The sequence below is a fragment of the Symphalangus syndactylus genome, chromosome 8, assembly GCF_028878055.3.
Source record: "Symphalangus syndactylus isolate Jambi chromosome 8, NHGRI_mSymSyn1-v2.1_pri, whole genome shotgun sequence".
NCBI lineage: Eukaryota > Metazoa > Chordata > Mammalia > Primates > Hylobatidae > Symphalangus > Symphalangus syndactylus.
The window spans coordinates 107,593,574-107,606,903 of NC_072430.2; the positions used below are offsets into that span (position 1 = coordinate 107,593,574).

The 13,330-nt window shown below is 38.7% G+C and overlaps 1 protein-coding gene across 2 annotated transcripts in view; it reads left to right on the forward strand.

The window, feature by feature from the left end:
* Positions 1-13,330, forward strand: part of NBEAL1 (neurobeachin like 1) — a 230,526-nt gene that overhangs the window by 162,589 nt on the left and 54,607 nt on the right. For both annotated transcript variants that reach the window (XM_055290242.2, XM_055290243.2), the window contains 3 exons: positions 4,469-4,595; positions 11,389-11,534; positions 12,466-12,599. In XM_055290242.2, the coding sequence (XP_055146217.1) occupies positions 4,469-4,595; positions 11,389-11,534; positions 12,466-12,599 (407 nt within the window). The remainder of the gene's footprint in view (positions 1-4,468; positions 4,596-11,388; positions 11,535-12,465; positions 12,600-13,330) is intronic.

Sequence of the window (13,330 nt, forward strand, 5' to 3'; positions counted from 1 at the left end):
TACATTTGGCCTAAATCCAAGGTGATTTAATACTTCCATTGATTGTAATTTCTAAGAGAAAAAAATTTTTAATTATAAAAGTATACTGTACTTCATATCAACTGTTATGTCTCTTGCAATGAAACAATGTTCTTTTCTCTTAGTTTTTTTGCTCATCAAGACTGAGGCTAATACTAATGTTAGATAGAATTCTTAGCAATCCTTTTTTTTTTTCTTTTTTTTTTTTTTTGAGACAGAGTCTCACTCTGTCACCCAGGCTGAAGTGTAGTGGCACAGTCTCGGCTCACTGTAACCTCTGCTTCCAGGGCTCAAGCGATTCTCATGCCTCAGCCTCCAAAGTAGCTGGGATTACAGGCACATGCCACCACACCTGGCTAATTTTTGTATTTTTAGTAGCGACGGGGTTTCACCATGTTGGCCAGGCTGGTCTCCAACTCCTGACCTCAAGTTATCCTCCCACCTTTGCCTCCCAAAGTGCTAGCATTACAGGTGTGAGCCACCACACCCAGCCATAATTCTTACCAATCCTTTATACCTTTTATTATAACCTATTTTTATAGGGCTCTAGACCCTTAGTATCTTAGATTGGCCAATGCCTTTTTCTAAAAAAAAAAAAAAACTACTTGAGGTCAGGAGTTCAAGACCAGCCTGGCCAACATGATGAAACCCTGTCTCTACTAAAAATATAAAAAATTAGCCAGGCATGGTGGTGGGCACCTGTAATCCCAGCTACTCAGGAGGCTGAGGCAGGAGAATTGCTTGAACCCGGGAGGCGGAGGTTGCAGTGACCTGAGATCATGCCACTGCATTCCAGCCTGGGCAACAAGAGCAAAACTCTGTCTCAAAACAAACAAAAATTTAGCCTCACAGTATTTCAAAACAGATCTTAAGAGGTTTCTGCAACTCTTTAGGAAGCCCTTCATTTATAACTATCTCACTTGTCATCTCTCCCTTTGTTAAGATAGGTCTGTGAAATACCCCAAAATGTTTATCAAGAATCATTGGGCCCAGCACAGTTGCTCATGCCTGTAATCCCAGCACTTCGGGAGGCCGCGGCAGGCAGATCACCTGAGGTCAGGAGCTCGAGACCAGCCTGGTCAAGATGGTGAAACCCTGTCTCTACTAAAAATACAAAAATTAGCCAGGCCTGGTGGCGGGCACCTGTAATCCCAGCTACTCTAGAGGCTGAAGCAAGAGAATCACTTGAACCCGAGAGGTGGAGGTGGCAGTGAGCCGATATCGCGTCATTACACTCCAGCCTGCGTGACAAGAGCGAAACTCCTCAACAACAACAATAACAAATCATTGGTAGTCATAGGCATATTATGTTGTAGTTTTAGATGACATGAGTACCAACTTTTAGATGTTATTTTTAAACTATTTTTATTTTTTTGAGACTGGGTCTGTATTGACCAGGCTAGATTGCAGAGGCTTGAACATGGCTCACTGTAGCCTTGACCTCCTGGGCTCAATCGATCCTTCTGCCTCAGCCTCCTGATTAGCTGGGACTACCAATGCATACCACCATGCCATGCCCAGAATTTGTTTTTTTTTTTTTTTTTTTTGGTAAAGACGAGGTCTCACCATATTGCCAGGCTGGTCTTGAACTCTTGGGCTCAAGTGGCAGTCCTTCCACCTCAGTGTCCCAAGGTGCTGAGATTACAGACATGAGCCAGCATGCCTGGTCAGATCTTATTTTTTTTAATTGCCTTAACATATGGCCAAAACATTTGATGCCATAAAATAAATCAAGAGAGCCATGATGCCTACCATTTAGAGTCTTACATTTTAAAATAAATCAGATACAGTAAGCGGTTTTCCTTAATTCAAAATAATGGCCTTGTCCATGATATAAACACTAACTTTGAGTGTTATCTTACATAGCAATAGCCAGTTGTGTATAGCTTTTTCTCTGAAAGAATCTTGTATCCTCTTCTTTCTCTACTCTTCCTCTACTCTTTGAAATGTAACTATCATTACAAAGAGTATCTTTGTAATGATATCTTTGTAGAGAAAGTATCTTTCTATCTACAAAGATAATGATATCTTTGTAGAGAAAGTATCTTTCTATCTACAAAGATAATGATATCTTTGTAGAGAAAGTATCTTTGTAGAGAAAGAGTATCTTTCTCTACTGTTTGAAATGTAACTATCATTAACACCCAACAAACATCTTTTGGTAAATGACTTTAATAGTTACTTAAGGAATAGTGTTCCATATTATTTTCTTGACTTTTGCTAAGAAATCTCCTTCCATAAAGTTTCCTCTGTTTTTTCCTCTCCTTCTCACCCCTCGACACATGCACACAGATGTAATTTTATGTCCCTTCTTAGTCTCAGTTGTTCTTTTTGTTTGTTTGTTTTTCTCACTTTAAAAATTTACTCCAAGTGTAATAGTGACAATAAAACTGTACAGAAAAAAAATTATATATTTCAAGGTGAAATTGGAAATCATAAAAAAGGCATCACTCTTTAATATCTTTAAAGTTCTTTGACGTATACTTCAGAATTAACTGCAAAATGTTTTGCCTACTCCTTAGTTTTGTCTATAGAGTATTTTCATTAACTGCCAGAATTCATGGTATTCTTTTTTAAAAAAATTATTTTGTTTTGTTTTACTTACCCCAATACTGCTTTTTATAAGCAACCCATCGCAGATGTATAGAATAGTGTTTTCATTATGGGCTAACCTGCAAAGCTAACCATGATTTAAAATACTATTTTGGATGGAAAATCCATTATTAATTTCAAACAGCTGACTTATGAAGCATCTTTTGGAACACACCCACTTGTAAATTAGGGAATTTGAAGAGTCAAAAAGAAAATATATTCTTAAATGTATCAGTAAAAATATTTGGTTTGTAGTATGGGCAACATAGTGATACCCCATCTCTACAAAATTACGATTTTTTGTAGCATGGCACATGCTTGTAGTTGGAGCTACTCAGAGGTGAGAAGATTGCTTGAACCCAGGAGGTCGAGGCTACAGTGAGCCACGATCATGACACTGCACTCCAGCCTGAGCAACAGAGTGAGACCTTGTCTCAAAAAGAAAAAAAAAATAAAGTTTGGTTTGGCTAGGTGTGGTGGCTCATACCTGTAATCCCAGCACTTTGGGAGTCCAGGGAGAAGAGTCGCTTGAGCCCAGGAGTTCGAGGCCAGTCTGGACAACATAATGAGACCTCATCTCTACAAAACAAATTTTGAAAGTCAGCTGGGTGCAGTCATGTGCGCCCATGATCCCAGGTACTTGGGAGGCTGAGGTGGGAGGATTGCTTGAGCCCAGGAGATTGAGGCTGCAGTGAGCCATGATTATACCACTTCATTCCAGCCTGGGCAACACAGTAAAACCCTCTCTCAAAAAAAAAAAAAAAATATTGATGTAAGAAATTTTTTTTTGTCTATACTTCTTTATTAGACATGCTGTTTTCTGATTGGCAAATTTAACAACTTATTTTTAGTCCTCACCCTGCTTCTATTGTTTCTGAAGCATTTAGTGGTTATCCTCTTCTGTAAGTGTATTTCTTTCCTTCTTTCGTTTCCTTTTTTTGTTTGTTTGTTTGTTTTGTGAGACAGGATATCGTTCTGTCACCCAGGCTGGAGTGCAGTGGTGCAGTCACCACTCACTGCAGCCTTGAGCTCCTGGGCTCAAGTGATCCTCCTGCCACAGCTTCCCGAGCAGCTGGTACTATAGGTGTGTACCACCACACCCAGCTAATTTTTTAATTTTTAAACTTTTTTTGTAGAGACAAAGTCTCCCGCTGTTGCCCAGGTTGGTCTTGAATTTCTGGGCTCAAGTGATCCTTCCACCTCAGCCTCCCAGAGTACTGGGATTACAGGCATGAGCCATCACACTCAGCCTGTAAATATATTTCTTTCTTAGCTCTGCTGCTTAACCTCCTACTTTTTATACCAACTTTTAGTCTTTTTTTCTAAAACTTTTTTCCTGCACACCTTTAAATGATGATGTTCCCAGATCCATTCCTAGCATCTTGCCTTTTACCTGTGTTCTTCCTGAGTGATCTCATGGCTAACCCACCATATATGTAATGCTGCTTTCCCATCTGTATTTCTAGTTCCAACTTTCCTTTTGAACTCTGGAACAATGTTTCCAACTGCCTGTTGGGATACCTCTTCCACAGTCTCCATATGACATTTCTGAAACTGAATTTATTATCTTTTCTCATATGTGTATTCCTTACCCTAGTTTCTACTTCTCTTGTATCTGGTATTGTAGTTATCAGTATCTCCATATACTAGTTGCTGAAATTAAAATCCACATTATCCACAAGTCTCTCCTCATCTCTCTGAAATCCCTACATATAATAGCTCTTTATGTACTGTGTCCTGTTGATTCTATCTCTTACATAACCATCTAACAGTCAGGAACACAACAGTCAGAAATTACAGAAAGGCTATAATATTGTTTTTTACTTTATGTTTAATAGATATTTTGTGTTTAAAACAGGTATCCAACACTCACAGCCTTCCAGTGATACATTGCTTTTGGAAGTAGTGAAACAAGTAAAAGTTAGTGATATGGAGGAGGATAAATTAGACCTTCCTGAAGAGGATATAACAGCTAGAGCAAATGTGTATGTATAAATATTTAAAATTATTTTCTTCTGAGAAAGGGGATTGCAAAATCGTGGAAAAGATTTGCTTGAAATTCTAACACCGTGTATTTCCAGGGTCCAACAGTTAATGCTGTATCAGCTGTTAGGATTTTATCAGTATTAACTGAGATTATTGAGGAAGGCTTCTTAGAACTGGGATAACATGGAACTGGACCTTGAAATTAGGAAATATTTAGAACTGTATGATAATGAAAGCAGTACGTCGAATTTGTGAGATTCAGCTATACCTGTGTTCAGATAGAAATGTACAGGACAAAATATAAACTGTTAAGCAAAAGAAAGAGCATTATAAAGACAAAGCAGAAATTCATGAAAGAAAAACAAAAAGAAAGATTAAAAACATTGAAACCTGGTTATTAAAAACAAACAAACAAAAAGCAAAAAACATAAACCTCTAGCCAGACTGACTAAAAGAAAGACAACATAAATTGCCTATATTAGGATTGAAAGAGGAGATATTGCCACAAATAATAAAATGATTGAAAAGAATAGTAATAACTTTATGCTTGTAAGTTTGACAGCATAAATGAAACAAATTCTTTGAAAGATACAAATTACCCAACCTCCCGCAAGAAGAAACAGATAACCTGAAAAGCCTTAGATACATTTTAAAATTTTTAAGTTGTACTTCAAAAACTTTCTTTAAGCAAATGTAAAATATATTAATTTCCTCATCTCCTTTGTGTTACTACTGTCATACGTATTACATTTCTTTGTATAAGTTCAATAATACAGCTTTATAGTTGCTGTTTTATGCAGTTGTCTTTAAATGAATTATAGGAGGAAAACAAATATATGTTATACTTTATTTTATGTTTGCTACATAATTATCAACTGTCATACTTGTGCACTTTATTTCTTTGTGCATTCATTTATCATCTGATATCATTTCCTTTCAGCCTAAAAGACTTTCTCCAGTTTTTGTGTGTGTGTTTTTCTGTGGGTTTTTTTTTTTTTTTTTTGAGACAGGATCTCAAAAAAAAGGTGACATCTCCAGTGTCACCTCAACTGGAGTGCAGTGGTGTGATCACAGCTCACTGGAGCCTCCACCTCCCGGTCTCAAGTGATCCTCCTGCCTCAGCCTCCTGAGTAGCTGGGACTATAGGCGCACCACCATGTCTAGCTAATTTTTAAATTTTTTTACAGAGACAGGGTCTCACTGTGTTGCCCAGGCTGGTCTCAAACCTCTGGGCCCACATGATCCTCCCGTCTTGGTTTCCCAAAGTGCTTGGATTACAGGCCACCAGAGAGTGAGCTGCTGCACCCAGCCCTCTAGTATTTCTAATAAGGAAGGTCTGATTGCCACAAACTCTCTGTTTGTTATCCAGGGAGGTCTTTATTTTTGTTAATCCAGGTATATCTCACAAACATAAAATTTATCATTTTTAATGCATACAATTCAGTGGGGTTTTTTTAGTGTTTTCACAAATTTGTACAACCATCCCTACTATATAATTCCAGAATATTTATGTCACCCCAGAAGGAAATCTTGTACCTTTTAGTGGTCGGTCCCAGTTTTCCCCTTCTCACATAACCTGACAACCACTAATTACTTTGTCTCTGTGGATTTGCCTACTTTGGAAATTTTCTGTAACTCCTACAATTTGTGTCTGGCTTATTTTCATTTGGAATAATGTTTTCAAGATTCATTCATGTCATAGCATATAAGAGTACTTTATTCCTTTTTGTGGCTGAATAATATTTTAAATAATTTTCCACTTATAACCATTTATGTTTATCCAAAACATGGATAATCACATTTTGCTTATCCATTCATCAATCAGTGAGCATTTAGGTTGTTTCTACTTTTAGGCTATTATGAATAGTACTTCCATGAATATTCAGGTACAAGTTTTTGTGCAAACATAAGTTTTTAGTTGTCTTGGGTATCTACTGAGGAGTATAATAGTTAGATCATATGATAATTCTGTTTGAACTTTTGAGGAATTACCAAACTGTTTTTTACAGGGACTGTGTCATTTTACATTTTCACCAGCAAGGTATGAGTGTTCTAATTTCTCCACATCTACCTCAACTCTTGTTATTTTCCTTGTGGGTTTGTAAAAATTCATTATTGCCATCCTAGATGGTTTGAAGTCATATCTATCTTATTTGCATTTTCCTAGTACCTAATAATGTTAAGCATCTTTTCATGTGCTTGTTTGCCATTAATATATATCTACTTTGGAGACTATATATGCAAATCACTTGCCCCCCCCCGGCCCCGCTATTTTTTTTTTTTTTTTTTTTTTGAGACAGAGTCTCACTCTTATTGCCCATGCTAGAGTGCAGTGGCGAGATCTCAGCTCACTGCAACCTCTACCTTCCAGGTTCAAGCAATTCTCCTGCCTTAGCCTCCTGAGTAGCTGGGATTACAGGCACCTGCCACCATGCCCAGCTAATTTTTTTACTTTTAGTAGAGATGGGGTTTTGCCATGTTGGCCAGGCTGGTCTCGAACTCCTGACCTCAGGTGATCCACTCACCTCGGCTTCCCAAAGTGCCTGGATTACAGGTGTGAGCCACCACGCCCGGCCTGGTTCTTTTTTTAAATGTTTTTAATTTCTGTCTCTTTATTGATAGTCTCTATTTGATTAGCTTCATTGCCGTAATTCCCTTTAATTCTTTAAACATAGTTTCCTTTTGTTCTTTTGACGTATTTATGATAGCTACTTTGAAGCCATTGTTAAATTGAACATCAGAGGTCCCCCAGAGACAGTTTCTTTTTATTGCTTTTGTGTTTATGGCTCATACTTTCCTTTTTCTTTGTTTTCTCATAATTTTTGTAAAAAAAACTATACACTTTTGATAACAAACTGTAGCCAATCTGGCTTCTGATCTCCCTCTGTTATGGTTGTTACTGTTGTGATTTTGTTTGTTTGTTTACTTTCCCAAATTAATTCTGTGGTGCCTGTTTTAACCGGCTGTGTGTTGCCAATGATGTCTCTATTCATTGGGATTTTTTTGTTTTGTTTTTTGTTGTAAAACCTGGCCTAGCAGGGATTGTCTGTGAGTCAGCATAGCTTGGTGGTCAGTCATTGGTTAGAGGTTGTGTTTAACCCCCTGATCCAGCTGAATGCTATAGCTCATGAGTATAATCCCAGCTATTCAGGAGGCTGAGGCAAGAGGATCACTAAAGGGCAGGAGTTTGAGACCAACCTGAGCAACATGGTGAGACCCTCTCTCTAAGAAAATAGGCCAGGCGTGGTGGCTTACACCTGTAACCCCAGCAATTTGGGAGGCCAAGGCGGGTGGATCACGAGGTCAGGAGATTGAGATCATCCTGACTAACATGGTGAAACCCTGTCTCTACTAAAAATACAAAAAATTAGCCGGGTGTGGTGGCGGGTGCCTGTAGTCCCAGCTACTCGGGAGGCTGAGGCAGGAGAATGGCGTGAACCCGGGAGGCGGAGCTTGCAGTGAGCCGAGATTGTGCCACTGCACTCCAGCCTGGGCGACACAGCGAGACTCCATCTCAAAAAAAAAAAAAAAAATAGGTCAGGCGTGGTGGCTCACGCCTGTAATCCCAGCACTTTGGGAGGCCGAGGCAGGTGGATCACAAGGTTAGGAGATTGAGATCATCCTGGCCAACATGGTGAAACTCTGTCTCTACTAGAAATACAAAAATTAGAAAGGCGTGGTGGCATGTGCCTGTAGTCCCAGCTATTCAGGAGGCTGAGGCAGGAGAATCGCTCCAACTCAGGAGGCGGAGGTTGCAGTGAGCTGAGATCACTCCACTGCACTCCAGCCTGGGTGACAGAGCAAGACTCCACTCGAATAAATAAATAAATAAATAAATAAATAAATAAATAAAAAATAGCCAGCATCGTGGTGGTGTGTGCCTATAGTCTTAACTATTGGGAAGGCTGAGGCAAGAAGATCCTTTGAGTCCAGGAGTTGAAAGCTGCAGTAAGCTGTGATCACCCCACTGCAGTGCAGCCTGGGTGACACAGCCAGACCCTATCTCTAAAATAAATAAATAAATAAGCAAGACCCCCCCCCCATATCTAAAATAAACAAACCCCTTGATCCAGTAAGACTGCCATCCTTTGCCAGTGGATCTGTACATGGCTTAGGGATTACCTTTAAAGTTCATGATTTGTATATCTGCCCTAATGTGAGTTTTGGGGGTTTTGTTTTGATTTGATTTGATTTTTTTTTTTTTGAGATGGAGTCTTACTCCGTCACCTACGCTGGAGTGCAGTGGCGCGATCTCGGCTCACTGTAACCACCGCCTCCTGGGTTCGAGTAATTCTCATGCCTCAGCCTCTCAAGTAGCTGGAATTACAGGCCTGTGCCACTACGCCCAGCTAATTTTTTGTATTTTTTGTAGAGATGGGTTTCACCATGTTGGCCAGGCTAATTTCAAACTCCTGACCCCAAGTGATGCTCCCACCTTGGCCACCCAAAGTGCTAGGACTACAGGTGTGAGCCACTGCACCCAGCCTAATATTTAACTTTCTATGTTCGTAAAGCCACATATTCAGCCAAGAATGAGTAGCTATGTCCCAAATATATTATTTGTTTACATTATAAACTACACATGGCAAATATTTCTTTGAAGCTCATTTTAATATTACAAATTGAGGGCCAGGCATGGTGGCCCTCAATTTGTCAGCACTTTGGGAGGCCGAGGTGGACAGATCACTTGAGCTCAAGAGCTCCAGACCAGCCTGGGCAACATGGCAAAATTCCATCTCTACCAAAAATACAAAAAATTAACTTGGCGTGGTGATGTGAGCCTTTGGTCTCAGCTACTTGGGAGGCTGAAGTGGGAGGAATGTTTGAGCCTGGAAGGTGGAGGTTACAATGAGGCAAGATTGCACCACTGCACTCCAGCCTGGGTGTCAAGAGTGAGACCCCATCTCAAAAAATATGTATATTACAAATTGACTAGATTCAGTAGTATCCTTTGGTGGCATAATCAGGATTTTTATTTGTATTAGTTCAGTAATTTTTTTTAGATTTCCTTTATTATTTTCAGGGTACTGGGTAGGGGCAGTTATATAGGGAACTATCTTGGTGGATATTCAGTTGGCTTTTTAATTGATTTTTTTTTCTTTCTTTGATGACTAGTGAATTTAATGGATGTCAGACTCATTTGTTTTACACTGAAGAACCAAAATACTTTTTGTCATTTAATATAAATAACCCTCAGACTATTTACTTTTTAAGGGTTACTCATTGCTCTATTTATCACTGTAAATATTAGTATTTCAGTGTTTGGGAAAACATTCTTTCCAGTAATTATTTTTTAAAAAAAGAAAAGCTTAGTTTTAAATAAATGGTTGCAACATTACAAACTTAAATTGGTGATACAGAACTTCTCATGGAAACCCACTAAAAATAAAATTAGACTTAGTCATTGGTACCCTGGACATAAGGCAGATATGAAATGTCTAGGACCAGAGAGTAGCTGGCTTAAAAGATTTACTTGAATAACATTCTGTGAGTGGTAGGAGCTCCCATTCCTCTTTTTTTTTTTTTTTGAGACAGGGTTTTGCTCTTGTTGCCCAGGCTGGAGTGCAATGGTGTGATCTCGGCTCACCACAACCTCCACCTCCCAGATTCAAGTGATTCTTTTGCCTCAGCCTACCAAGTAGCTGGGATTACAGGCATGCGCCACCACGCCCGGCTGATTTTGTATTTTTAGTAGAGACGGGGTTTCTCCATGTTGGTCAGGCTGGTCTTGAACTCCCAACCTCAGGTGATCTGCCCACCTTTGCCTCCCAAAGTGCTGGGATTACAGGCATGAGCCACCGCGCCCACCCAGGAGCTCCTATTTCTATACTTGGCAGTTAAAGTCACCTAGGCCACCAAAAGACTGTCTCTCCAGTTACTTCCTCCAGCAAATATAAATAGTATTCCTCCTAATGTAAGGTGACTTCACTTTAAGTAAGGTATGGCAATAGTAGCTCTTTGCATTATCTCCAGTTCCCTTGTTAGGGGAATGCTATGATGGTGATGCTCTCTAGTTTTAGTTACTCTTGAAAGTCTCATTTTATAGTTTAAGATTCATATTTAGTACTTCTAATAATTATTTACAAACACCACTACAATGCAGTCTTAGTCACAGATTCATGTATTTTGTGGGTCAATTCATGTCTCCCAGAATATAACTAAAATGACATGACCAATATTGCCTTATTTTTCAACTGTCCTCTGCTAGTTGTTTTACAGGTTCACTGTGTTTTATTATAATGGGTCATATAAAATCAGGATGTAAAGCTTATTTTTAATGAAACTGAATCATTGAGTAATAAAAATATTTGGACACTAAGTAATTTAATATGCAGAATACTTCTTGAGGGTAATTCAGATATTCTTTCCTGGACATTAATTTGACAGATAAGTGATTTATATTTGAGGCCAGGCACGGTGGCTCATGCATATTATCCCAGCACTTTGGGAGACCGAGGTGGGTGGATCCCTTGAGCTCAGGAGATCAAAACCAGCCTGGGCAACATGGCAAAACTCCACCTCTATCAAAAATATAAAAATTAGCTGGGCATGGTGGCATGCACCTGTATTCCCAGCTACTTGGGAGGCTGAGGTGGGAGGATTTCTTGAGCCCAGGAGGCAGAGGTTGCAGTGATTGAGCCGACATTGTGCCACTGCACTCCAGCCTGGGTGACAGCAAGACCTTGTCTCAAAAAAAAAGAAAAATAGATTATATTTAAATATGGTATTCTTTTCTATTTAAGAAAAATAAATGGTTAGATTTTTCTGTTTATTGGCTTTTTGTTTTTACAGTGATGAGGAAGAACAGGATCAAAAAGAAAAATTGGTATTGATGGAAGACTGTGAACTCATTACAATAATTGATGTAATTCCTGGCAGATTAGAAATCACTACTCAACACATTTACTTCTATGATGGCAGCATTGAAAAAGAAGATGGTGAGGAGTTCTGGAAAAAATAATTTTTGCTGTTCAATAATTAAGTATCCAATTTATCAATCATAAATGAGAAGAAGAAAGCAGTAAGATAGAACTGTCTATCATGTAAAAGGAGAAATGGAAAGTCAGTAAGGAGTCAAATTTGTTATTCACCAAGGTGTGGAAGGGAATGCTTTTTAAAAATTATCAGTGCATTTTTAAGGGTTTGGCTAGAGGGAATTGCTGTAAACGTAAGTTACAAAATACAGTGTTTGTTATTATTATTTTTTTGAGATGGAGTTTTGCTCTTGTTGCCCAGACTGGAGCACAGTGGTGCGATCTCGGCTCACTGAGACCTCTGCCTCCTGGGTTCAAGCAATTCTCCTGCTTCAGCCTCCCTAGTAGCTGGGCTTACAGGCATGTGCCACCATGCCCGGCTAATTTTGTATTTTTTTTTTTTTAGTAGAGACGGAGTTTCTCCATGTTGGTCAGGCTGGTCTCAAACTCCCGACCTCATGTGATCCACCCACCTCAGCCTCCCAAAGTGCTGGGATTACAGGTGTGAGCCACTGCACCCAACCTAATACAGTCTTCATTTTATCATACCTTTGTATGTGTACTTATTCCTATAGGCTTCTCATGTCATCCTTTATGTGATAATAAAAGGATGATTAAATCTAAGATGCCAGCATACAGAGAAAAGGAAAACTGTTTCTGAGATATATTCAGAATTATATTGTATTCCAATGGGAAGGCAGTAGAATAGTTATAGAACTTTAACATAATTTAAAAGAACCAGTTTAAATATCCAACACATTTAACAAATGGTTTATATAGTATAGAAATTGAATTCTTTTTCCTAAAACCTTTTGTCAAGAACTAAGAGGTATTTTCTACATAGCATGAGTAACTTTATATGATATCTCAGTCACAAGATTTCTTCTGTTTTCAGGAGTAGGCTTTGATTTCAAGTGGCCTCATTCTCAAATTCGGGAGATTCACCTCCGGCGTTACAACTTAAGAAGATCAGCCCTTGAGATTTTTCATGTTGACCAATCCAACTACTTTCTCAATTTCAAAAAAGAGGTATGTATTATGGTTTCAGGAAATCCCAAAATACTAGCTTTAAATACATTTCCAGCTAGTGAGTTCTAATGGGACTTTGGGCTGTATTCTTTTGTCAAGACAAAATGTTAGAGGAAAAAATATATACTTTGGGGGCTAATCAGTGTATGAATTTTTGTTGAGATTTATTTACATTTGAGTTTTGGGGGAGTTCAGTTTTTATATATATGGCTAGATAAAGTAGAATTTTTAGTGCCTCATTACATTCACTTGTGATGTAATATACAATATGTAAGCTATGACAAGATTTATTAAATTAGATTGGTTTCAAATTCAAAAATAATGAGGAATCTATTTCTTCTAGAAATATAGTAAATTCTTAAGTAATGTAAGTTGTTAAGTGCATATGCTCTAAAGCCAGATTGCCAGGGTCCATGTACTGTCTCCACCAGTAGCTGTGTAAGCTTGGGCTCATTACTGAGAATGCTTGGGCCCGGCCTTCCTTCCCTCTCTCATTCACTTGAGGTCAGACATGTATTACAGTTTGACAGCTCTCCCCACCTTGTAGAGCTCTCCCATTTTCTCTCGTAGGCATCTCCCCTAGTAAAATATTTGCATTTTAATTGTGTCTTGGCATCTGCTTTTCAGAAGACTCACATTAGCACATACAATAACTAATTTTCCATTCTTCTGTGGAACCCAGGTTGACTTATTGATGATTTGATTAAGATGTTTAAAGACCATTCTTCTAG